The 27403-nt window shown below is 45.0% G+C and overlaps 1 protein-coding gene across 1 annotated transcript in view; it reads left to right on the plus strand.

Annotated features, from left to right (window-relative positions):
- The first annotated feature begins 746 nt into the window (after nucleotides 1–746).
- Nucleotides 747–27403, plus strand: part of KASH5 (KASH domain containing 5) — a 109745-nt gene continuing 83088 nt past the window's right edge. Inside the window, exons 1-3 of the mRNA XM_040433007.1 lie at nucleotides 747–821; nucleotides 14063–14117; nucleotides 17301–17462. Coding sequence (XP_040288941.1) covers nucleotides 14116–14117; nucleotides 17301–17462 — 164 coding nt within the window. The 5' untranslated portion in view covers nucleotides 747–821; nucleotides 14063–14115. The remainder of the gene's footprint in view (nucleotides 822–14062; nucleotides 14118–17300; nucleotides 17463–27403) is intronic.

Raw genomic sequence — 27403 nt, forward strand, 5'->3', positions numbered from 1 at the left:
CGCTATAATAGTTTACGTATGAACTACCAGAACTACCAGACATTTAGAACCAGCAGTGGATCGGCTGAAGTTATGTAGAGGCTAGTGCCTCTACATAACTGCTGCGGATCCACCGCCAGTGCGGGGCTTTATTAAGACCAGCATATAAAACGCTGATATTAATAAATGTACCCCTATGTGTATGGCCAGTCTTAGGAGCATGGAAATCTCGCACACAGAATTAACAAGTCCAGAGTTAAAACCTTGCTTTGGATTGTAAATTCCAGCAGTATGACTCTTTTAGGTAATTTTATAGTCATATACACAGATCTCATTTTTCTGTTCTCTAGCTGAAAAGTACATCTAACTTTCTCCATTGTTTTACAAACATTGGTAGATGTTGCTCATCTGAAAATGATCAGCACGACTGTCTGTGTGTGATCTGTGATTACGTAAACCTGTCAACACGTTAGGCTGCCCTTCACAATCTGCTGTTTTGAAGGCACAACAGTACAGTATATATTGCATTTTAAATTCTCGAGGCATTAAAGGGCTTGTGCAAGAGTGGGTGGGGTTTTTGGCAATTGGCTGAACCTGCAAAGGGAAGCTTTCTTACTTGCTTCCCAGCATTGTCTCCCTGCTCCTTTTTGGCTCTGCTGCACTCCCTCGCTGAAAACATCTGTCTTGATGCTGCCTGCATCCAATCACTGGCCGCAGTGGTGACCAGATCCCCTTGCGTCATGTGGCCATTTATCATGATGCTGGATGTTTTCAGCGAGGGAGTGCAGTGGAGCATCGCAGGCTGGGAGGAGAAGGAGTTGGGAGCCAGCGCCGGGAAGCAGGTAAGTAAGCTGCCCTTCAAAGGTCCGACCAAGTGCAGTTGCAAGAAATTCTATGTTGCTGGAGTTTTTGAGATTCTGGGGTATCTGTCACATCAACTTGCAATTTGTGCTGCAACTCTATTCAGTTAAATTGCTGAACAGCTACACAATGATATTTAGTTGTTTGACGTGTTGAAGCCAAGATCTCAATGTATCCCCATCCCTTTTAATATAAACAGTCCCTAAAGTGCCATAGATGGAGGCTAAAAAGAAGCCATCATGAGATCTGTGAAGTGACATCACCTGTAACATTATCTTGTTCACTTCTGCTGATTGTCTGAGAAGGGCTAAGTGGCACTGTCTATATGATTCCAAAGAACTATTATGATAAGAATGGGCATGGATGCCATAGAGGCATTCCACATGCCTGCTCTGGGGGCCCTGCTGAATAAGGACATTTGAAACCAGTTATTCTAAGAGTATGGTCTATAAGTGGTACTTAGAAGAATCATATATAAAATACCATCTAAAAAGGGGTTAACTGGCTCTATCTATCCCATGTCCATTAGCCAATTTTCACCCCTCATTTGCACACATACACATAACTGTGAACATCGATTTGCATATACAGAAGGGGAGACATCTGTTGGATGCTGTCATAAGAACCTGAAAGTAGTGCAGTGACAATCTGTAGGCCTGCAATTTCACATACTGATGACTCCTACTTCTGGTACAGTAGGTCTCCTTTATTGTCATTGAACCAGGAAAGCAGATTGACTAAATAGTAGAACATGCCATATAACTATACAATAAGTGCATTTATCTGAAGGGATGGTGCCAGCTTTCCAGATCATTGATTACTTGAAAAGTGTGACAGACCCCAGTCGTGATGGGAAACGTCTTCAGTACCTAAGTAACATGCTGGAACCAGATGGTCGGAGTACCTTCGTGGATCTGCCAACATTTCGTAAGGCCATGTCCAAGTGGATTGAAAGCTGCTGGATAGACAGGTTTGACATAATTATTTGTTAAATATTTATAACTAATGAAGAATTCAATAAGTGGAAAACATTTTAACCCAATAATAAAGATTTACTGCTCCACCACCTTAAAAAGAGCGCAGATGCCTTCTACAACACCCAATGTAGGAAAAAATATAAATCAAAACTTTAGGTCAAATTTACAATACAGTTTTTGCATAGGTTGATCCATAAAAGCTGACAAGCAGGCATGTAGTTAGGGGATGCAGAGATAGCTTTCACCAGGGGCACAATGTGAATTTAAAGTGACCCTTGAAAAAATCTAAAAGTGGTCCCAATGTTGTTGGTGGGCCCAAACTGACACTGGGTGGAGCCAACATGAGTAGGAGGGTTCAACAAGGGCTAACACATATGCGGGGCCAACAATACCATCGAGGGGCAGTATCTTGTGCTACAATTTGGTACATGGTTCTCCAGCAGAACCAAATGCCAAAGCCCAACGCAATATACTGCCCCAGCAGCACCAAATACCAAACATACAGGAGATTACAGCACTACATACCTATTACATCTAGTAATGTCTAGTCTGATGTAGATGTTCTCTTTCCTCATCTCCATTTGGCCCAGACTGCCATGACAAATTCTTTCAGCGATGTCTTGTCTCTGCAGAGTTTTTTTTATTTATTCTGTTTTTATTAGTTGTTTTTTTATATACAGACATATTGAGAGATTAATAGGTCAACATTACATAGCAAATAATGAATACAGAGAAATAAGCAGCACATCACTGTACACAAAATATGTAAAATAACATAAAATAACCTGTAACAAATGCTGTTAGCAGTCACATCTGTCTAGGAGAAAGAATAAAGCTATAAAGCATCAGCAGTAAAGGAATGTGGGTCCTTTCTGTGGGAGTGAAGATGGGCAAGTATAGTAGCGGTTAATAATTGTTATAGGTTATCCAGGGGTTCTAGGTTATCAAAAAGGGGAGTCTAGAGTTAGATTCCCAACTGTAGAGTTCTTCTAGGCAGAAGAGGACTCCCCATTCTTGTGCCCTTAAGGTGTCGTCCTACTACCACCAATAAAAATGAAATAAAGGATCCAGTGGATAAAATACAATACTGCTTTATTTCTTCATTTAAAATTAGATTACAGCATAATAATCCATAGTTTTTTTTAAATGAAGAAATAAAGCAGTATTGGATTTTTTCTGCTGGATCCTTTACTTCATTTTTATTAGTTGCATTTCTGGAACTTGGACCGACTCCGGATCCGTGCGGGATAAAACAAGCAAACTTTTCCAACTGGAGAGCTGGACACACATTTTCTAACATCCTACTGCCACTTCCAACACAGTTCCCTCTGCGCTCCCTAATGCCCCCAAATACTATACTCCAGAAAAAATTGTGCACCCAGTAGTAATAATGTCCCTTAAAATGCCTCTAGTAATAATAATGACCCTATAGTACCTCAGTATTAATAATGGTCATATAGTACCTCAAGTATAAATTATACCCCCTACAGTGTCCCCCCTCCAGTAACAATAATATCTCTTAAAATGCCGCAAGTAATAACAATCCCCTATGGTGCCTCCAGCAATAATAATACCTCTCTATAGTGCCCCCAGTAAAAATATCCCCTAAAATGTCCCTGTACTAATAATGTCCCTATAGTGCCTCCAGCAATGATAATCCTTTCTTATTATGCTCCCAGTAATGATGCCTGTATAGTGCCTTCAGTGTTAATGCTCCCTATTTTGTCCCCAGTAATACTAATACTAAAATGCCCCTAGTAATAAAATGTCCCTATAATGCCTCTAGCAATAATACCTAGTCTACTGTAGTTTAGATGCTCTTCTATTTCTTCTCTCTCAGCTATGTGCTCTACCTATAGCTTAAGGACCTGAATAAACTGTCACATGACTAAAAGGTCCTGTGCATCCACACATTATTCAATAGCAATAATACAACTTGCAACATAACCTCAGTGTTGTTTACAACACACACCTTTACAGTGCATTTATTTAACAGTTTAGCATATTTAGTGTGCTTTCCTAACTTTTGTGAGTGTAGTTTACCTACAATATCCAGCACATCCTGCCCAAGGTAGTATATGGCTCCCCTAAAATGCAGACATGCCATTGCAGGCTGTCTGCAACATTTTTCACTAATATTTAGCTATGTCCAAACTTGTGCAAACCAGGCGTATTACCCTCCTAGTGTAGTACTGTTCTTTGTGGTACACCAGCTAACGTTACCTCTGCAGCGTAAGACCCAAATAACACTTCCTATTACACTGTCTAACATAGTGTATCATACATTTATGCAAGACAGATGACACTTTCCAGTGCAGAGAGGGGAACCAGACATAACAAAGCATAACATAACAGATTGGTATAATTATGCAGGCTTTAGTTTTAGTTAGCAGTTGTTCTATAGGTGATCGTTCATTTAACAATTGTCCAAACTTCAAACTTCATCTCCCTAATGTGATTGGTCACCTTCAGTCAAGCAATTTGTTTCTTCTACATTGACCAGCAACCCTGATTATAAGGTACTTTATAGTCTGCAGAAATGATATTAGCATTGGTGGTATTGTAAGAATAGGTGTCAATATTGCTGTGGCACAGCCAATTACTCATTTGCATGTTGGAGAGAACACGTGTAATGATAAATCACTAACCAAAGGGCTATCTGTTGGTAATCAGGGATGTAAATGATACAACTGAAGATGAGATATTTGTCAAAGATTTACAGCTGTCTACTGGTAAGTAAAATTGCAGTTTAGTTTTTACTTTAGTTTACCTTATTTCATTACTAAACAGGGGGGGGGGGGGACTGACTCCCCCTATAATCCATGTAAACAATCGTAATGACTCCAGTCCCTCAAAGGCATAAATAGCCATTGCTGGGTAAGTTAATAGTTACCAAATTGGAGCTGGAAGAGACCAGGATTACTGGATGACCAGTATAAGGGCTTATAAGCCGTAGCATGGTCTCATGCATCTATAATATAGTAACCAGGGGAATGAGTCATATTGTCACTCCAATGTGACTCACATTGGTAATGTGAGGCATAATGTATTTGAAGTCTGTAAAAAATGTGCCAAGATGTGATGTTATCACATAGCCTATGTAATATAGTATGGGGCGCTATGGACTAAGCCCTAAGGGTCCATTCACACATCCGTGTGTGTTTTGCGGATCCGCAGATCAGCAAAACACGGACACCGGCAATGTGCGTTTCGCATTTTGCAGACCGCACATTGCCGGCACTAATAGAATATATTTGTGGTAGGAGCTAATCGAGGAACAGAGTAGGCATGCCTATGTACTGCCCTGAACCAACTGGCTGGAGTGTGCCAGTGACGAGGTAAGGCCTAGATAAGTGGGCAAAGAGAACCGGCCCGGAGTAGGGTGCAATGTATTTATTGGAGCATCATGGAACCCATAAAGCCCAAAGAACGAAAGGCTCTGACAATCTCAACTCGCGGATTGTGAATGTACCTTGCGTAGCAGGACGACCGCTAACGACCCCCCCTGCGGGTGACGTGTGCCGGTACCTGATGACTGGATGCCGCGGAAGCGGCCCCTACGCGAAAGGAGTGCCCGAATACTGCGCTAGGGTTGAACCCCAACCCTGCCGTCAGGGTGCGGACATTGGAGACGAACTGGGCTGAAGAAGAGGGCCTACCGTTGATTGGGAGCAACGGGTCGACTAACGCGGGAAACTGGAGTGAGGCCAGAAGCTCTTGGAGCGTCTTGACGGGACACCGACAGTTGGCCAAAGGGAAGAACTCTACCTCGGTGGGAGGACCAGCCTGATTGGACTTAGTGGCTGGGATGGACATTCAGGCAATGCGAACCACCTGTGGGAAAAGACCTGAGCGATTCAGAGAATATGCAACCTGAGTGAAACAAGAAAACACACAACCTGGAAATACCGCCAAACTGAAGACAGGAAAACAAAACCTGAGTGATTCCGGAAAATACGTAACCTGGGTGAATCAGGAAAACATACCACCTGGAGATACCGGCAACCTGAAAGACAGGAAAATACAAAACCTGAGCGATTCAGGGAAATACCTAAACCTGAGCGATCCAGGAAATACCCGACCTGAGATTCAGGGAAACGTAAAACCTGAGTGACCTGGGCACATACATAACCCGAGCGACCCAGAAAACATGAACCCGGGCGGTTCTGGAAACATAACCCGAGGAACTCAGGTAAATACATGAATCCGGGCGACCCAGGGAAATGCATGGACCGAGCGATCCAGGAAACACGTAAAACCCGCGCGACTCCGGGAATTAGACCTGGGTGAAATGGGCAAAAAACATGAATTCTGAACTAATCCGGGAAATACATAAAACCTGAGAATCAGAAGGAAACAGAAATGAACATGGTATGGAAAGAATCGCAACCTAACCGAATCAACGGACAGTGCTGCCAACTCTCCGGCGATACTGAAGACCTAGGAATGGTGGCTTGTGATAAATGAAGGAAGGCTCTGAGCTGCGGAGAAGCGTCACGCCGCCACTCGGCTGGAACTTACCTGAATCCCGGCACCGTGGAGTGACCGGGCATGGGGGAGCCCTGCGATATAACTGAGGATGGATCGACATTCCGGTGGCCTGAGGCCCTGCTCACAGGAAAAATAAGCTTGCGTCGGTACGAGACCCGGAGAGAGGTGCGATCTGGTGGCACTGGAAAGAGGCGATGGAGAATCGGGATGCAGCCTGGGCGGCATGGCCAACTGCTGGGTGACCCTGGACAGCCAGAATCAGAGCCCGAAGTCGCGCCGCATGCAACAAACCTGCGGAAACAGAAATCCAAACACACAGGACACGAATCGGGTACCCAGGAACCAGCCGGACGCTGCTGAACAAATCCCTGAAAGTTACAGGTTGATGCATAGCACCTGCGTCATTCGGGCGATGCACTGACTCCTGAGCGGTTCAGGCGACATGGAATCCTAAGCAACGCAGGCAATTACATGCACCTTCATGAAGATGACGGACACCTGGGAGGGTCGGGCAGTACCTTGAATCTGGTTGGACCTGGCCACTACCTACTCCCTGGGAGACCAGGGAAAAACAGAAGCCTGAGCGAATCAGGCTAACCTGACCTTCGTGAATCAGGGGAATACATAACCAGACTGTTGAGGAAAATATGCAATCTGGGAACAACCGACCTGGAAGAGGAAGGAAAAACAAAACCCGAATCAGGGAGAACATGGCACCTGAGCGATTTCAGGGAAATACATGACACCTGAGCGATTCAGGGGACACGCAAGACCCGACCGATTCAGGGAACCTAACCCCTAAGTGACTAAGGGAGGCATAACACCAGAGCGATTCAGGGACCTGGCCCCTGAGTCACTTAGGGAAGAAATGGCACATGCGATTTTTGGGAACATGACACCTGTGAATTGGAGAAAACATAATCCTGAGGGATCCCGGGAAGACATGACCCATGCGGTTCTTGGGTAAATGACACCTGCAGATTGGAGAAAACACGACGCCTGAGCGAATCAGAGAAGACAAAACCTGAATGATTCAGGGAAGACATGACACCTGTGACTCCGGGAACATGACCCCTGCGATCTTAGGAAAAACATGACACCTGAGTGATTCAGGGAATATTACCCCCGAGCGATTCAGGGACGACATTACACCCGAGCGATTCAGGGACGACATTACACCTGAGCGATTCAGGGAAGACATTACACCTGAGCGATTCAGGGAAGACATTACACCTGAGCGATTCAGGGAAGACATTACACCTGAGCGATTCAGGGACGACATTACACCTGAGCGATTCAGGGAAGACATTACACCTGAGCGATTCAGGGAAGACATTACCCCCTAGCGATTCATCACACTAGCGATTCCGGGAAGACATTTACACTTGAGCGATTCAGGGAAGACATTATACCAGAGCGATTCAGGGAAGACATTACCCTAGAGCGATTCAGGGAAGACATTACACTAGAGCGATTCAGGAAAGACATTACACTAGAGCGATTCAGGGAAGACATTACACTAGCGATCCAGGGAAGACATTATACTAGAGCGATTCAGGGAAGACATTACACTAGAGCGATGCAGGGAAGACATTACACTAGAGCGATCCAGGGAAGACATTACACTAGAGCGATTCAGGGAAGACATTACACCAGAGCGATTCAGGGAAGACATTACACCAGAGCGATTCAGGGAAGACATTACACCAGAGCGATTCAGGGAAGACATTACACCTAAGCGATTCAGGGAAGACATTACACCTAAGCGATTCAGGGAACATATGACACCCGGTGGTTACCGGGACGACATAACATCAGAGCGGATCGGGGAACAAGTGACACCTGAGCGGTATCAGGAATGACATCACGCCTGAGCGATTCAGGGAAGACTGGACCCCTGGGCCATTTTAGGGCAGCCGTAACCCTGAGAGGTTCAGGGAAATTCTGGCCCCTGAATTCAAGGAATACCACAGCCCCCCAGGGGGTGAAGATTTATGAACGTAATAGCGTGATTGGCAGGAGCCCAGGGTGACCGGGGCCTGCGCCTGGCAGTAAATCACAATCCTCCTTTCCCTCAGCAGCCCGGGGGTCAAGGGCAGCAGGCCAAACAGCCAGGCAGCCAGCGACTCGCCCGCACTGAGAAGCGGCGCCCACTGCAGACAGGGCGGCTGTGCTGCTAGTCCTGCCGCCCGGGACCCCCGCATCGGGGAACATAGTCAGGAAGAAGGCATGACCGCCACAGTGCCAACCTTCCCTGGCAGCCACAACAACCCAAACTGGTCAACAGATGACTTAACCACAGTAACCACAGTGCCGCATCTAAACTTCCTAACCTTGGTTGGCTTGCAGGCGTCTGAAGTATCGATGTAAACAGGGCGTAGATAAGGGGGGGGATAGGGGGGTTCAAACCCCCCCCAGGCGTGCCGCTGACCCGAACGCCCACATACTGTATTACTGCGGCGGGGCACGGGAGCGCATAGCTCCCTGTCCCGTCGCCGATCACCGCCATAGGCTTCAGGCCTGTGCCGGGACGCAGCACTGTGACGCGCCTGACTCATCCCGCCTTCCTCTGCAAGCAAGCGCCTGGCCCTGGACATAGGTGAGTATTTAGCTTTTCATTTTTTGTTCATTTTTTATTTTTTTTATTTCATGTGCCTACTTTGGGGGACATGTGAGGGGGGGACACACAGGAGGACATATTAGGGAAAATAAATCGAGTACATGATGGGGGGAATGTGGGGGCTGTATGGGGCCAAATTATTATGGGAGGGAATACTATGTGGGGGCAAATTAGTAGATGGGGCACTGTGGGGGCAAATTGCTAAATGGGGGCAAATTATTATGGGAAGGACTACTATCTGGGGGCAAATTTCTATATATGGCAGTGTAAGGGAAACTATTGTGTGGGGGCAATGTGGGGGTAATTTCTATGTGGGGAGAGTGTGGGGTAATTTCTTTGTGGGGACAGTGTTGGGAAATTGCTATGTGGGGGCAAATTACTATGTGGGGGCAAATTACTATGTGGGGGCAGTGTGGGGGCAAATTACTATGTGGGGCAGTGTGGTGGAAATTACTATGTGGGGACAGTGTGGGGCAAATTACTGTGTGGGGGCAAACTACTATATGGGAGAAGTTTGGGGGAAATTACTGTGTGGGGGAAAATTACTATGGGGGGATTACTATGTGGGGGCAGTGTGGTGGAAATTACTATATGGGGGTGTTGCTATTGGGGAGGCACTGTAGGGGCAATTCTATTATTTCTGGGGACACTATACAGGGATTATTGCCTGGAGCACAATAGAGGGTGGTATTATTACTCGGGGCACTCTAGGGGACATTATAGCTGCTGTGGACACTATAGGAACATTTGGGGTAATTTATCAAACTGGTGTAACGCAGAACTGGCTTAGTTGCCCATAGCAGCCAATCAGATTCCACCTTTCATATTTGACAGCCCTTTTGGGATTCCAGTTCTACTTTACACCAGTTTTATAAATTACCCCAATTATGTCTATTAGGGTCACTATTTTTTCAGCAGTATAGTACCTGGGGCATTGGGGGGCACAACGGGCACAGTATTGGGGGTGGCAGGATGACACTGTGGGGACACCAGGTTGAGGAGGTTGATGGAAAAATTGAGAAATCTAACGTGTCTGTGTTACAAACTGTAGAGACGAGATGCGGCTGAAAGAATTTGCCATGGTGGTCTGGGTCAAATGGAGGAGAAGAGGAAAAAGAAGGTCTACATGACAGGAGATGTCACTGGATGTAAGAGGTATGTGGTGCTGTATTCTCCTCCATGTCTTTTTTATTACAATTATATGTATTTTGAATTTGGCGACCAAATTTTTCAGTTTAGGACCCAATTTGGGGTATTTTTTTTTAGTCTAAAGATGTCATATGGCCTAAGAAGAGACTGTGGAGCTCATGAAGCACCGCAGCCTCTTCACACACCCTAATCACACCCCTGTGCTCCGCCTCCTGCACTGCCGCCTGCCAGCCCCGGACTAGTGTAATTTGAGAAAGCTGAACCCCCCCAGGAAAAAAAATTATCTACGGCCCTGGATGTAAATTGTCTTCTTAGTGCAAGTAGAGGGGAATGAGGAAGGGTACTAAAATGTTTGTAAGATAACGCACTTACTGTATATTAGTAGTGCGTTTGTGGTGTACTTCTACAGCCAATATTAGGTATTATAATGGAGAGATTAACATATGTGCAAGATACATAGGATATATAATATAAGGGGGGTGAGTGCATTATAAGCCTGTAAGTAATCTCCCTTTAAGAGTATATTGCCCAGATGATGCTAGAGCCTACAACAACAGCCCCATCATTCACACCAGCGGCGCCGTCCCCGCCTGCCCCCCTTTCCGGGCCGCGCCGCACCAACTTGCGGCGCATGCGCCGGAGGTGCCCGGTACCTGGAGGGGGGAGGCGACTGGGCGATGCATGCTCCGGCGGCCGGCGTGAGGCAGGGGGCCTGACGTGGAGCTACCGGCCGGGCTGCGAATCGGTGGAACACGAGGTGCCGGTGGCAGGCGCGTCTGCCCGGGCCGCAGATCGGTGATACTCTGCTAGGCTGCAGGGAGAGAAGCGGGGGTGCGTCCGCACTGCCGACAGGGCTCGGCTACCCAGCCGGGACCAACTTACCGGAGGCGCCGTGGTCTGGATTCCACAAGGACGCGAAACCGGAAGTGACGTCACAGCCGGTAACGAAACCGGAAGTGACGCCACGGACGGGCGGAACTGCAAAGAAACGAGCGCCCTCCTGCTTGGACTAGGGGGTTTAAATGGGGGAGGTCGCTCCACCCACAATTGCAGGCTGCACGCAGCCTTAACTATATATATAGAATAGGACATGTTGTATTTTTTCCAGGAACGGAATTGCGGACCCGGAAGTGCGGGTCCGCAATTCCGTATCAGGGCAGCACATCGTGCTGCCCCATAAAAATGAATGGGTCCTCAATTCTGTTCCGCAAAATGCGGAACGAAATTGCGGGCGTGTGAATGGAGCCTTAGGGTATGTCTACACATGACTGAAATGCTACAAATTTCTGCAACAGAAAGTCCACAGCAGAAAAAAAATGTACCAAATTGTGTGTCTTTGCTGTGGATTTCATTGCAGAAAGGATTTGACACAGATTTCACTTTGTATTGTAAAGAGAGAAATCTGCAATAAAAAATCTGCAGCATAAATTGACAAGTCATAGATTTAAAGTCTGCACCATTGGGTAATTTCTACTCTGGATTTTTTCCACAGCATATGGATGAGAATTGCTAAAAACAAATTCACTTTGCTGGTACTAAAAATCTGTGCAAAACTGCAGCATTTCAGTCATGTGTACAGTCGTGGCCAAAAGTTTTGAGAATGACACAAATATTAGTTTTCACAAAGTTTGCTGCTAAACTGCTTTTAGATCTTTGTTTCAGTTGTTTCTGTGATGTAGTGAAATATAATTACACGCACTTCATACGTTTCAAAGGCTTTTATCGACAATTACATGACATTTATGCAAAGTGTCAGTATTTGCAGTGTTGGCCCTTCTTTTTCAGGACCTCTGCAATTCGACTGGGAATGCTCTCAATCAACTTCTGGGCCAATTCCTGACTGATAGCAACCCATTCTTTCATAATCACTTCTTGGAGTTTGTCAGAATTAGTGGGTTTTTGTTTGTCCACCCGCTTCTTGATGATTGACCACATGTTCTCAATGGGATTAAGATCTGGGGAGTTTCCAAGCCATGGACCCAAAATGTCAACGTTTTGGTCCCCGAGCCACTTAGTTATCACTTTTGCCTTATGGCACGGTGCTCCATCGTGCTGGAAAATGCATTGTTCTTCACCAAACTGTTGTTGCATTGTTGGAAGAAGTTGCTGTTGGAGGGTGTTTTGGTACCATTCTTTATTCATGGCTTTGTTTTTGGGCAAAATTGTGAGTGAGCCCACTCCCTTGGATGAGAAGCAACCCCACACATGAATGGTCTCAGGATGCTTTACTGTTGGCATGACACAGGACTGATGGTAGCGCTCACCTTTTCTTCTCCGGACAAGCCTTTTTCCAGATGCCCCAAACAATCGGAAAGAGGCTTCATCGGAGAATATGACTTTGCCCCAGTCCTCAGCAGTCCATTTACCATACTTTCTGCAGAAGATCAATCTGTCCCTGATGGTTGTTTTTGTAGAGAAGTGGCTTCTTTGCTGCCCTTCTTGACACCAGGCCATCTTCCAAAAGTCTTCGCCTCACTGTGTGTGTAGATGCGCTCACACCTGCCTGCTGCCATTCCCGAGCAAGCTCTGCACTGGTGGCACTCCGATCCCGCAGCTGAATCCTCTTTAGGAGACGATCCTGGCGCTTGCTGGACTTTCTTGGACGCCCTGAAGCCTTCTTAACAAGAATTGAACCTCTTTCCTTGAAGTTCTTGGTGATCCTATAAATTGTTGATTGAGGTGCAATCTTAGTAGCCACAATATCCTTGACTGTGAAGCCATTTTTATGCAACGCAATGATGGCTGCACGCGTTTCTTTGCAGGTCACCATGGTTAACAATGGAAGAACAATGATTTCAAGCATCACCCTCCTTTTAACATGTCAAGTCTGCCATTTTAACCCAATCAGCCTGACATAATGATCTCCAGCCTTGTGCTCGTCAACATTCTCACCTGAGTTAACAAGACGATTACTGAAATGATCTCAGCAGGTCCTTTAATGACAGCAATGAAATGCAGTGGAAAGTTTTTTTGGGGATTAAGTTAATTTTCATGGCAAAGAAGGACTATGCAATTCATCTGATCACTCTTCATAACATTCTGGAGTATATGCAAATTGCTATTATAAAAACTTAAGCAGCAACTTTTCCAATTTCCAATATTTATGTAATTCTCAAAACTTTTGGCCACGACTGTAGACATAATTAGGGATGAGCAGAAGTGAGCTTCGAATCCTAGATCCGAATTCTCTTCACTTAGAACTTCGGATTAATGCTGTACGGAGATGCGTCCCTGTACAGCATTAAAATGTACAGCCTCCAATGAGGCTTAGTCAGTTATTCCCAAAGTCTCGCGTGTCTTTAGTGAATAACTTCGGTATTTGATTTTTAAACTGGAAAACCATTTTAAAATCCGAACTCGGCTTCAGTTCCGAGGTATGAATTGGAAGCTAAGCCGAGTTTGGATCCAAGTTTTAATATATTTTTCCAGTTTCAAAATCAAATACCGAAGTTATTCACTGAAGTCACGCAAGACTTTGGGAATAACTGACTTCGCCTCTTTAGAGGCCATACATTTGAATACCGTATGGAGATGGATCTCCGTATAGCATTAATCCGAAGTTTTAAGCTAAGCAACTTTGGATCTAGGATCATCCCTAGTCATAATGTCCTAGAGAGTTAGGTCTTTAGTAGAAGTTGTTTCAGAATTTCTGCATGTCTGCCCTCTCAGTGCCTTCACAAGAATACAGCTGGCCCTTTTCCCACCACAAGTATAATGCCAATGCGTTCTCACAAAGACGTCAGCTATGTGTGCAGACTGATGGAGCAGGCTGGACTATATAATTATTAGGTTATTTTTTAAATTTATTGTTGTCTTTTTATTATTCAAAATCACAATATATGACTTTTTTCAGAGTTTCTTTCTTTCTTTTCTTTTTTTTTTTTTTTTTTGAGGGGGGGGTACTAATGCTAATATGAGGTAAACACTTATTTAACAATGAATTTTCTTCTTCTGCAAGTTGAAGAAATATTTTTATCCTCTACAGAGATCCAGGGCATAACACAAGTAGATGAATATGGAGGTCATTCGAATAGATACATGTAAGTGAGCTGCAAATAATGTTGTAAAGTCCCCGCCAGTACACCTAGATAGGTTATGAGACCCAGTGACATACTTTTGAGAATGTCTGCCCTCTATTCCCATTATGGATTTAATTTAAAGAACTGGCTAATGCCTCCATCTGTAGAAACATTCGTATTTTATGTTAAATCACCATCTCATAACACTCGTATACAGCTCTCCTGCTTAAAGAATGTGAATATTTTATCTTCCTAAAGCTTTACTTGTGAAATAGATTCAATACAGTGAGAATTCCTGATTTACTTTTTGTTAAAGGGGTTACCCCACTAAAAGTATTAATTTCAATTAAGTATTATTGCAATACACATGCAGCATGCCGCCCCCATTCCTGTGGCTAGTAAAGATCGCTCTCCCAGACCAGGCCCGGCAGCTGTTCCATCTGTTTTATACACTGTCTATACTGTCACTGTATATAATTTCATTGTGTGATACTATTGAGGGTGCCCTGACCAAATCCTTTAGTCCTCCTCCTCCTGGATGGGCCCCTTCTGGGTCAGGGCCCCAAAGCAGCCGCTTCCCCTGCTTCCCCTATAGCTACACCCCTGTTCAAGTACTTTATTCTGGGGTACTGTCTATTTATGGGAGATGCAGATGCTTGATGGCCATGTGTGTGAAGCTGTTGCTTATCCACAGAAAGGGAAAATGAGAAGAAAAGGTAAAATGCACTGAAGGGCAGCATTTTTAATTGATGTTGTTAAAATTGTGTGTGTATTACTCCTTATAATTAAATTTTTCAATTTGTGTAATAATCTCTTTAAACTTTCTATTTATCAATGTGTTGTCAACTACACATCTTTAAGCTAGTTCCCAGCCAAAAACTGGGAACTTAAAATTGACTTTATGCATAATAAAATTCAGGTCTGCAGATATAAATGGATTTTACAATAGCCTGAGCAGTAGGTGCAGACACAGACAGCAGAGGGCCCCTGTGCAAGAACAGTACAGGTGAAACTCGAAAAATTAGAATATTGTGCAAAGTTCATTTACTTCAGTAATGAAACTTAAAAGGTGAAACTAACATATGAGATAGACTCATTACATGCAAAGCGAGATATTTCAAGCCCTTGTTATAATTTGGATGATTATGGCTTACAGCTTATGAAACCCCAAAGTCACAATTTTGAGGTACCCTTTGCCAGGGCTTGACAAATTTCCTTGGTGATGGACCATGTGATTGGAGCATGTGATCTGACATCACCACAGGTCCTTTAGCCCACAGTTCATCATTAAAGAAGTAAAGAAGAGACCGGGAACTACGCGAACAAGAGGAGAAGGTGAGTTAATTTTTTTTATTTTTTTTAACCCTCAATTGATCACCTACTAAGCATTCTGTTTTCAGAATGCTATTATTTTCCCTTATAACCATGTTATAAGGGAAAATAATATAGTGAATAGACTGTCACCTAGGAACCATGCGTGAAAATCGCACCGCATCCGCACTTGCTTGCGGATGCTTGCGATTTTCACGCAACCCCATTTACTTCTATGGGGCCTGCGTTGCGTGAAAAACGCAGAATATAGAGCATGCTGCGATTTTCACGCAACGCACAAGTGATGCGTGAAAATCACCGCTCATTTGAACAGCCCCATTGAAATGAATGGGTCGGGATTGCACCCGCGCGGAATACTCGCCCGTGTGAACGCAGCCTAAGTCGGATCTTTAGATTCTTTTAACCTGAGACTCATTTGATTCTTTCTAGACTCCCTCCTGTACTTGTGTCAGTGACCCAGAGCTGCTAGTGCTTGCATTGCCTCAGCTCTGATTGGTTGGTGGGTGGGGAGGGGAGGGGCTGGCAGAAGCAGCTTCCACTCTAGGATCAGATTACACTCCTCCCGAGTCCCTCCCCTCCCTGCTGCCAGCGTCTCACTCTCTGTGTGTGCTGTGACTCACTGACTCAGACTGAGGAGCTGTTTCAAACGGTGCTGCCTCCGGACAGAACGGCAGCTCCGCACCCATCGCCCGGGCACCTTTGAAAACGGGCTGACAAATACCCAAGCGCCAGGACTAAATTCCTGGTCGCCATGGCGACCTGGCGCATGGGATTTGTCGAGCCCTGCCCTTTGCTCAGGGGGTATGGATTAATTAGCTGACTAGAGTGTGACACTTTGAGCCTAAAATATTGAACCTTTTCACAAAATTCTAATTTTAAGTTGCATTAATGCAATTCCTTTTAAGTTGCACTACGGAAATAAATGAAATTTTGCACGATATTCAAATTTTTCGAGTTTCACCTGTATATGGGCCTCTTGCTTTGAAATTGCTCATCACAGACCACCTCCTGTATATTGCTTTATAATAATCCACTGGTAATTGTGAGCCAAAAACTGATTAGTGATGTTCCCTATATGTAACCTGTTTAATGAACAATTTGAACATATGGTATGTCTGCCCGTGCTGGGCAGATCTGCTGTAGGTATAGTTATGGTACTCAGTATAGTCAGCCCTGTGTAATACTGCTTTATCTGCATAGACAGAACAAAGGCAACCCCTCCCCTCCCCTCAAATATTTCTTGCTAGGGGATCCTCAATTTCTAACATATGACAAAGGAGAATGAGCAGGTGATGTAGCTGTTCTGTCATTAATGTATAGGACTGCCGAAATTAGATTACTTTCCATATCAAAATCTAAGACAGTAGGCCCCCATGTTAAAAATATCGTATACCACACAGCATACTTTTTTTTTACTGGATACCTCTGTATGGAATAGCACAGTCTGCTGAACTATGCCATGAAGTTAAAAACTGAATACATGGTGGATGTATTCTGTTTTTAAGAAAACACTCCATTCGCCTCTGTCAGTATAATGGGGTCCGACTTACACCTGTCAGCAATGTTTGAATGTGTGTCAGTTTTAGTTACTAAGTCATTAACATTTTGTTTTCTTGCGGTGGCAATTTTTAATAGAAGTGACTACAGAAAGTGCATCCATATTGGATATCACTTTTAAATCAGCATAATGATAATTTCTGAGAAATTACTTCAAAGTAACAGCCAATATGGCTGCACTTTCTTTTGTGAGTTTTTAAAAAATGGCCATCACAAAATGACTATTGGTAAAATAAAGATAATTATGATGTCTAATGTGTAGTGAGCAAAATCATTCACATATACTTTCTTTGGAAATTACTTTTTTTTCGTAAGGAGAGAGCATACAGAACTTAGCGTCAAAATTGCTGAGCTGAATTGTACTAATAAAAAGTTGACTGACGAGAAAACAAAACTACAAAGAAGTCTTGATTTAGCAGAGGATACCAACACTCGTCTGACTGAAGAGATAACTGACCTAAAAAGTAAAATAAAAAGGTAAGTGGGATTAGTAAACTCATCCAGTGGTATACACACCATTGAGGCAGGCCTTGGGCAAATTATATTTTGGTAATGCTACTTACATAGAGTGCACAATGGGGGTTTGTTGAGGAAAGCATCTGCACAGCAGGCAGTATGCACTAGAAGGGCTCTCTTTATAATGGTCACCTCTTCTTTGGGCTTCATCCATCATGCAACTAGTATAACTTAAAAGTAATTTATGGTGTTTCAGAGAAGATTTAAAAAGATTGTATAATTAAATGTCCAGATATCACAAAACTATTCCATTCAATATGTGTGGTTTCCTTTCATATTAATACATATTGTCTAGATCCCATTAATATTTAGTATAGGGTTAAATGTTGTTTAAATGTCCCTCTATATGGCAATGGACGTTCGATTCTCCCTGTTAATTATCCACACTATCGCGCGTTATAAATTTGTTACTCACTGTTAGATTACAGGAGCGGAGATGAGTGCCTGCCGTGGCGTCCCACGTGGTGTTCGGCACAGATGAATCTTACCTCCAGGAGGAAAGATTCGTCTGTGCCGAACACCACGTGGGACGCCACGGCAGACACTCATCTCCGCTACTTTACATCTAACAGTGAGTAACAAACTTCTAATGCGCGATAGTGTGGATAATTAACAGGTCAATCTGGTGGGACCGCGCTGCTCCTCATTCCCACAGAGCTTTTTTCCTCGAATGCAGGTATTCACTTAATCCGGCTCAAGACAGACACCTCTAGATTAAATCGCAGTATACTTCCACACAGGTTGGAAAGCTCAGCATGTCATCTCTGTATGGTTCAGAACCACCCACACCTCTATGCCGAGCCGTCGTGGGCTATCTGCAAGATGTCATAAACCGCACAATAGTGAGAGTACCACCAGTGCAGTTAAAATCCTCTGTTTTTTTATACTCACAGAAAGAAAGTAATTTTTCAGCATGTCATTACAACAATGGTCTTTCGCACAGCCCGACCCGGGTTTCGCATGTAGCTTCGTCAGCGCCCCTGCCACATGGCCCCCCATCTATAGTGCCTGCCACATGTCCACCATCTATAGTGCCTGCCTGCCACATGGCCCCATCCTGTTGTCACATACCTTGCCTGGCCAGCCCAGTGACAGGTCACCGATCTGCGCTGTGGTGCTGCTGCTCCTGGCTGTCGCAATGTTTGTTCCGCCTGCCACAGCCGCTCCCTCAGTCAGGTCAGTACTGTGGGCAGGTCTAATACAGCCTGTGCGCTGCCGGCTTGTACCGGCCAGATTCCTGTATTGGCAGACACAGGCAGGCAGTAAAATCAGGGCGGGCGGTGCCGCTGCTGCTGTGAAGGGGCCCGGAGGGGGAGGGGTTGCGGCTGCACCGCTGCTGCTGTGAAGGGGCCCGGACGAAAAACGTTATTAGTAAGATGAATGATCACATTATAAGACACCAAGAAGAAACTGTCACACTGCCGGGCCTCTTGTCATCCCGGACCCCAAAGCAGCCGCTTCCCCGGTACTTACGCCACTGCCGCCATACAGTGACTAGATACTTCCATACAGTGACCAGATAAAACCACCATATAGTGACTCGATAACACCTCCATTCAGTGACTGGATACTTTCATACACTGACCAGATAGACGGTCATACAGTAACTGGATAACACCACCATACAGTGACTGGATAGCACCGCCATACAGTGACCAGATATAAGGGTATAAGAGGGCACAGTACAGGGAATGACTAGGGGCACTGTACAGGGTGTGGTAAGAGGGCACAATGCAAGGTATAAGGGGGGCACAGTCCCATGACCCTGTGATGTTAGAAGGTCCTTATGATGCATGCAGTTTAGACACCACCATAATGAGAGGCAGAGGAGTGAGACAGGGGCCCGGGCCCTGGATGGACAGGAGAGGTGGACACAGCAAGTAGGTGGAAGGGGCTCTGAGGGGGGTTCATACAAGAAGTAGTGGCAGGAGATGTGTGCAGGGCAATATGAGATAGGAGGGTGGAACAGGAGCTCTGGGTACATGAGGGAGGAAAGGAGACAGCAGGGGCTCCATGAGGATAGGAGATAGTTCCCTGACCCCCCTTGCCCGTCAGGAAATAAGAACGTACGGAATAGAGGTAATATCGGCTTCTGTCTATGCCGGCCTGTGGTGCTGTATGCACCAGTGGTGCTGTATACAACTCCTCATGTCCCTTCTGACAACTGCAGTAGAATGTCTTTCCCAGCAGAATGTGCAATGAGCAGGATACGGGTATACGCTGACGCCACTTATGCAGTGGGTCAGGATATTGGTAGATTATAGTTTATGTTTTGTTCGTGACGCCAATTGCAGCGTGCGCAGGGTACTATCACAGGGCCCTCACAAGGTGTTATAACGCACGTCCCAGGTTAGGATTGCTAGAGTGGTGTTATTGCCTATAATGTCTCTGTATGGTGATGATAATGGTGTCAACAGTGTCTCCTACATGGGTATGGCTGGACTCCTGGCTCACTTGCAATAAATTGAGTGTAGTGATAGTAGGAGTAATAAAGGAATTTTGCACCAAAAATTGATGTCCAGACCTTTAGATGAAGTTCAAACTTTTCTTTACTGAAGATAACTTTCATCCAAGCAGAATACAGCTTTGGTCTTTGGTCTCTGGTCCCAGCAGGTTTTGGCAATGACTGGCAGGTATAAATCTTCTGCACTCTAAATCTGGAGCTTGCAGACGTCTGCTTGTTAGCTCTATAACTGTGGCAGGAATTTATCTTCTGTGCTTCTCTATATCTTCTGCTTGGTGGGGACTGACTAGCTGATAAGGAATATGGCTTCTAGGTCTTTGGACTTTACTGACAGATAGTTTCTCAGGGGATGCTTTTGTCCTGGAACTCTGGAGGTTGTCTGCTTTCTTGTCACCCAGCTAAGGCTGCAGGGCTCAGTCTGGGTATGTGATCAATGTCTCAGCCGAGACAAGATCATGGATTTCTTCCCTATGCAGGGGATCTCCTACACACACACCCTAACCCTAGCAGGGGGTGGGCTACACTGACTCTAACTTCCTTCTCCACCCAAGGTGCAGGATGTGGGAACAGTCCACACTTCCACAGAGGGGGAGCTAAGCTGGAATGATCCATTCCAGCCTAGATATACTAAACTGAAACGAATTCCTTACCAATCCATTGCTGCCACCTGCTTCCTATGCAATAAAGCTGACCTGTTACTTTCATTGTCTGGGTCAGTAAGATTACAACTAAAGATGAGCGAATTTTTCAAAAATTCGATTCGGATGGTCCGCAGAATTAAAAATTTGCTTCAATCCGAATTTGCGGCGAATCGCGTTAAAAAAACTGCTATTTCCTGGCTACAGAGAGCCTTTATAGTAGTTTAGAACACTGTGTCTTTCATTAAGACGCAAGTTTGTGTTAACGTCACTGATTATTTTGCCCTTCCTCTGATTCGTCCGAACAATAACCCCCAAAAAACGAATCCGCTCTGTTGAGCATCCACCTTAGAACATATAACTGCACCCCTGAACGGCAAATTTATTTATTTTTTTTCCACTTAACACTCCACAAACGGGCTTTAGAACATAAATACACCGCTGAACGGCAAATAGGACCTTACTTTTTTCCACTTATACACACCACAGAAGGCTTTAGAACATATAACTGCACCGCTGAACGGCAAATATATTTTACTTTTGCCACTAATACACGACAAAAAGGGCTGTAATTTTCACACTTCACCACACAATGGCAAATACTTTTTTTGTGCCACTAATACACTCCACAAAAGGCTTTAGTAAATATAACTGCACCGCTGAATGGCAAATAATATATATTTTGTTGGCACTAATACATGCCAAAAAGGGCTGCAACTTTCTCACTTCACCACACAACAGCTAACAAGCCCTTTTTTTCCCACTAATACAAGCCAAAAAATGCCTTAGAATATATAACTGCACCGCACAAGGGCAAATAAGACGTAGAAATATTTCCTTGTAATAAACCCTGTTAATGGCTGTATCACACAGCACTTGCACCCTAATAAGAACAGTTTGCTGGAATTGCAGAGCTGTATAATGGCAATTTGGAGCCTGTTCAACATAAATGCTGTGGAATGATTCCTCCCTATCCTTTCCCTACACCTTGAATGATCTTTCCCTGAAATTGTAAATCGTTTTTTAGCACAATTAAGTTTTTTCTAGCATTGTCCCTAGCGCCTGCTGACATCTCTCCTTGCACTAAGTACACAGAAAAATAGCATAATCCAAGATGGTTGAGGCTATTTATAGGGCTCTGACATCACAGGGCTGGCTGGCTGCTGATTGGCTGCATGCATGGCATTATGGGTGATTCCGCCTTACCAGAGTTCCTTGCTCCATGTCCTCACACGTGCAGCAGCCATTTTAGGAAAAAAATGTGTTTCGTTACCACGAAGCGTGAGGAAATTCGGATTCGGTGCAAATCAAATTTTTCTTGAAATTGGGATCGAATTCCACTTCGTCAACTTCGATTTGCTCATCTCTAATTACAACAATACCACATATGTATAGTTTTTCTTGTGTGGGAAAAGACCGTAATTAGACTTACCGGTAATTCTGTTTCCTTGAGTCCACCATGATGGCTTAACCTGGAGATTGACCCCTTGACCTCTGTAGGGGCAGGAACACAGAGAGTTTAAAAGGCCACCACCCACTCTCACCCTCAGTGCTTTCCAAATTAGCAAGTGGGTGCAGCCTTAATTTTATATAATATTATTTTTTTTTATTATTATTATTATTATTTTTTTTTTTTAATTATATATATCAATTTTTTTTTATTTTTATTTATACTCAAACCTTCTTTAAATATTCAGGGGGGGGAATATATCAGCCGTCAGGGTGGACTCAAGGAAACAGAATACCGGTAAGTCTAGTTACGGTCTTTCCATTTCGTCCACCATGACGGCTTAACCTGGAGAACTACCAGATTATTTATTAGGGTGGGTGGATTCGGTAAAATACAAATGCAATAGCACTCTGCAACCAGCACTCTGCCTGCCTCCATGCTGGATGCTGAATGAGGCATTGGTGTACATTTTGGCCAAAGCGTAATAAGCCACTCACCACGTCAAGGTCGCCTCTATGAGTGGTCCCTAACACTAATTCCTACCTGTTATGGGCCATGACAGCCACACAAAGTCCAGGGAATGCAGGTACAGCATACACGCCAAGCACACTCTGCTTTCAACCCCAAAACGTTAATTCGGTAGTGTTTAATAAAGGTATTAATACTGGACCAGGTCGCTGCTCTGCAGATTTTATCTAAGGAAACACCTCCTCTTTCTGCTCATGAGGAGGCCACCGCTCTTGTGGGATGAGCCCTTATCTCTGTAGGATTATCATCACCCGCCATCTGGTAGCAGCAAGATATGGTGGACCTGATCCAGCGCCCAATGGAGGCTTTGGATGCTTTCTTTCCTTTGCTTGGACCAGCAAACTGAATGAAAAGATTATCTTCCTTCCTGAATTCTTCTGTTGCCTTTAGGTACTGTAAGACAGTATCTCGAACATCCAGGAGTTGGTATTGATCCTCAGATGTACTCGACACCTCTTTAGGAAATAATGGGAGGACAATTTCCTGGTCTCTATGAAAGTCAGAAACGACCTTCGGAAGGAAACCCGGATCCAACCTTAATACTATTTTGCCGGGAAACACAGAAAGATAGGGTTCTCAACAGGAGAGTGCCTGGATCTCTCCTAAACGTCTAGCTGATACATATTAAGAAGGCAACCTTGAGCGTCAGGTGTTTTAGAGAAATGTCCTGTACTGGGGTAAATGGTGGTTTCATTAGTCCTTTCAGGACCCGGTCTAAGTCCCACTGAGGGGCCAGAGGTGTTATGGATGGTCTTAATCTCGAGGCAGCCCTTACGAATCTTCTCACTCATCTATGGCTGGCCAGGTCTGTGTCATAGCATGCTCCTAAGGCCGAGATCTGTACTTTAAATGTACTAGGTCTCAAGCCCAAATCCAGCCCCTTTTGGAGAAAATCCAGAATATTTATGATGTTTGGGGGAGAATTTACCGGAGGGTTCTGACCCAGCCAATTGCAGTATTTCCTCCAGATCTTAAGATATATCGCGGAGGTGACTTTTTTCCTGCTAGATTTAAGGGTATTGATGACCTTTTCAGAAAGACCCCTACTTTTTAATACCTCGTGCTCAGGATCCATGCTGACAATTTTAATAGACCTGGATTCTGATTGAGGATCGGACCCTGCGATAAAATGTCCTCTCGGAGGGGAATTCTCCATGGTTTCTCCAGCGCTAATTCCTTTAATATCAGGAACCAGTTTCTCTTTGTCCAGTATGGGACCACTAGGATCACTGTTACCGGGTCGGACCTTATCTTTTGTAGTACTCCGAGGATTAATGCCCATGGAGGGAAAGCATAGGCGAGATCCCAGGTCCATTTGATTGAGAATGCGTCCACCGCCCAAGGGTCTTCCCTGGGGTTTGCCCGACCTTCGCATTTTCTTTTGCTGCGAATAGATCTATCTGAGGGGTTCCCCACCTTTTGGAGATCTGTCTGAACACTTCTGGATTTAGGGACCATTTTTTTCCGCCCAAAAGAATATTCCCCTCGCCAGTTCTTCTAGACTTGGAGACCTTGTGCCTCCCTGGTGTTTTAAGTATGCTACCGCCGTCACATTGTCGGAGAGAATCTTCAGGTGCTTTCCGAGTACTATCTTTTGGGATGACCTTAGTGTCTCCCAGATTGCCCTTAGTTCTTGGTAGTTTAAAGATCTTGCTTTTATGTCTTCTGTCCATCTGCCCTGGTAGATTGAGGAACCTAATCTCGCCCCCCATCCAGTGCCGCTTGCGTCCGTGAACACCTGAATCTCTGGATCTTTTATCTAACTTACTCCTTTTGACAGGTTTGTCTTTTCTACCCACCAATTCAAATTGGACCTTACGTGAATGGGGATGGATATCTTTTTCTCTAAAAGGAGGACTGTTTCTTGTCACAATTCTTCAGGATCCATGACTGGATTATCCTGGTATGAGCCTGGGACCACAATACCGATGTTATGCAGGAGGTCATTGTTCCCAATAGACTCATGGCATTGAGTATGGAGCACTTGGTCTGACCCTGAAATTTTTTTGTTTTTCCTATGAAGGATATTAATTTTTCCTGAGGAAGAGATGTCATCTGAGCTCTTGAATCTAAAAGTATTCCAGCCATGAACTGGAAGTGGTTTACCACTCCGGTGCTGTCTAACAGGGCAAACCTGAGATATTTTTGAGAGTTTTCGTGTATCGGGACGTGATAGTAAGCGTCCTTTAAATCTATGGACGTCATGTAATCTCCCACTTGGATTAGAGGAGTGATGGACGTTATAGATTCCATTTTGAACCTTCTGTAAACAATGGATGTATTTAATCCCTTCAGGTTTATGATGGTACGAAAGGAGCCGTTTGGCTTCTGTGCCAAAAATAGGTTGAAATAATAGCCCCTTTCTTCTTCTGAATAAGGGACCTTTACTACCACGCCTGACTATCAACTGCACAACACCCTGCCATATCCTTTCCAGAACTTTTGAGCTGTGAGAGGTTATCCGAAACTTTTTTGGAGGGGTTGAGGAAAATTCTATCCGATAACCGTATTCTAAAATATCCAAGGCCCAGCGGTTCTGGGTCGTGGTTTCCCAAAAGGGTAGAAATCTCCTCAACCTTCCTCCCACTCTGGCGTCATTGCTTGTCAGGCTGTTTGTTTTGGGGAGTAAGGAGGAAACCTCTGCCCTTTCCTCCTTTTTGGTAGCTCCACCTACCTGTTTTCCCTTTCCCCCATAGGACCTGCATTGGGTGTTAAAGGGACGAAAGGGCTTCTTTTTGTTTTCCTCAGGGAATTCCTTCTTTTTATCGGCTACTTTCTCGAGTATAGAATCCAGTATGGGACCAAAAACATATTCTCCTGAAAAAGCGATAGAGCATAATTTAGACTTTGACGCTCTATTGCCTCCCCAAGATTTCACCCACAGGGCACTCCTAGCGGAATTAGAAAGATCAGCATCCTTGGCGGCAAACCTCACGGACTCGGCTGAGGCATCCGCCAAAAATGCTGTAGCTGATTTGAGGAGACGAATGGAATTTAGAATTTCCTCTCTCGGGGTTTTGTTCTTAAAGAGGACCTTTCACCGATTCTTACCCTATGAACTAACTATACAGACATGGAGAGCGGCGCCCGGGGATCTCTCTGCACTTACTATTATCCCCGGGCGCCGCTCCGTTCTGCCGTTATGCCCTCCGGTATCTCCGCTCACTAAGCTATAGTAGGCGGAGATACCAGTCCCTAAGTTATGGTAGGCGGAGTCTGCTCTAGCGCTGGCCAACCGCAGCGCAGAGCTCACAGCCTGGGAGGTTATTTTCTCCCAGGCTGTGAGCTCTGCAATGCGATTGGCCAGCGCTAGGGCAGACTCCGCCTACCATAACTTAGGAAACGGAGATACCGGAGGACATAGCAGGAGAACGGAGCGGCGCCCGGGGATAATAGTAAGTGCAGTGAGATCCCCGGGCGCCGCTCTACATGGCTGTATACTTAGTTCATAGGGTAAGAATCGGTGAAAGGTCCTCTTTAATATGGTTTTCAAGCTCGTTAAGCCAGAAGTACATGGATCTAGATTTTAGGAGAGAATCCGCTTTTCTTTCCATCGGATCCTGTAATTGGGAGGAGTCCGCAGAGGGAAGGGAGGTCTTCTTGACCACCTTTGCCACCTGGACGTCGATTTTTCGGAATCTCGTTAAATATTTTTATGTCGGTTGGGTCAAAGAGTAATCTATTTTTGAATTCTCTGGGGACTCCCAGTCTCCTCTCAGGGTCCGTCCACTCATCCATGATCATATCCTTTATATTTTCATTTACTGGAAATACTTTAGATTTCTTGGCTCTGAGCCGCCCAAACATTTTGTCTTGGACCGATCGAGGTTTTTGTACCTCCTCTATGCCCATGGTTGCTCTTACGGCATCTAATAATTCCTCCATCTCTTCAGAAGAAAATAATTTTTTTTCCTGTCCTCCACTATCTCTCCCTCTGACAGTGCGTCTACGTTCTGTCTAGAGGTGGAAGCGTCTTCGTCCATGTCCTCTGATTCAGAGGAGGATGGAACGGACACTCCATGTCAGAGGGGCAGATCTGAGAGATGCTAGCGAGGATTTTATCTCGCTCTGAATCATTGATTTGACCTCCATAAGTATGGATGGTTGCTCCTCTTTAACAAGCTCATTAATACAGACTTGGCAGAGCTTCTTTTTATGATTTTCCGGTAATCTTTTGCCACAAGTAGCACATGTAGGGATCTTGACCTTAGTTCTGGGCTCTTTAATTCCCTAAAAGAGGAGCAACCCAGTATCAGTAAGCTATTGCAAGAGGTACATAACAACATGATACATATTTTCCTTTCCCCACAGGGGGACTCACGATCTGAGCAGCCGAGGGGGTATCTATAGAGTCCATCTGGTCTGCAGGGGTATCGGGGGCCAACATCTGGAGCAGGAGCCTTTACTGGGACGCTAGACCTTTCAAATCTCCCGCCTTGCAGTGATGGATGCGGCGTCTGACGTCATCTTTGTGCTCGTGCGTCCCGTCTCATAGCTCCGCCCCCTCAACCTCCTTCCGGCTGCGGCTTCACACATGGGTCAGCGAGCAGCGCGTTCGACAGTGCGCGGTCAGATTCCTACAGGAGGGAAGGGGGACCCTGCGCTTTGGGGAGGGATTCAGGCACCCGCAAGAGCAGGAACGAGATCCACTCCATATTCCTCCTCTGCCCAGCTTAGGACAAAGCCCCCAGAGGGCAGAGGGAAGGGATAAGCGATCCCAAAGGTACCAAAAAAAAAACAAACGCTGTGATCTTCTCACCTCCAACAGGAGGTCTCTCTGTGAGGTGCCCCCCGTAGGGACAGGAAACACTGAGGGTGAGAG

Source organism: Bufo bufo, chromosome 1 (genome assembly GCF_905171765.1).
Source record: "Bufo bufo chromosome 1, aBufBuf1.1, whole genome shotgun sequence".
Lineage (NCBI taxonomy): Eukaryota > Metazoa > Chordata > Amphibia > Anura > Bufonidae > Bufo > Bufo bufo.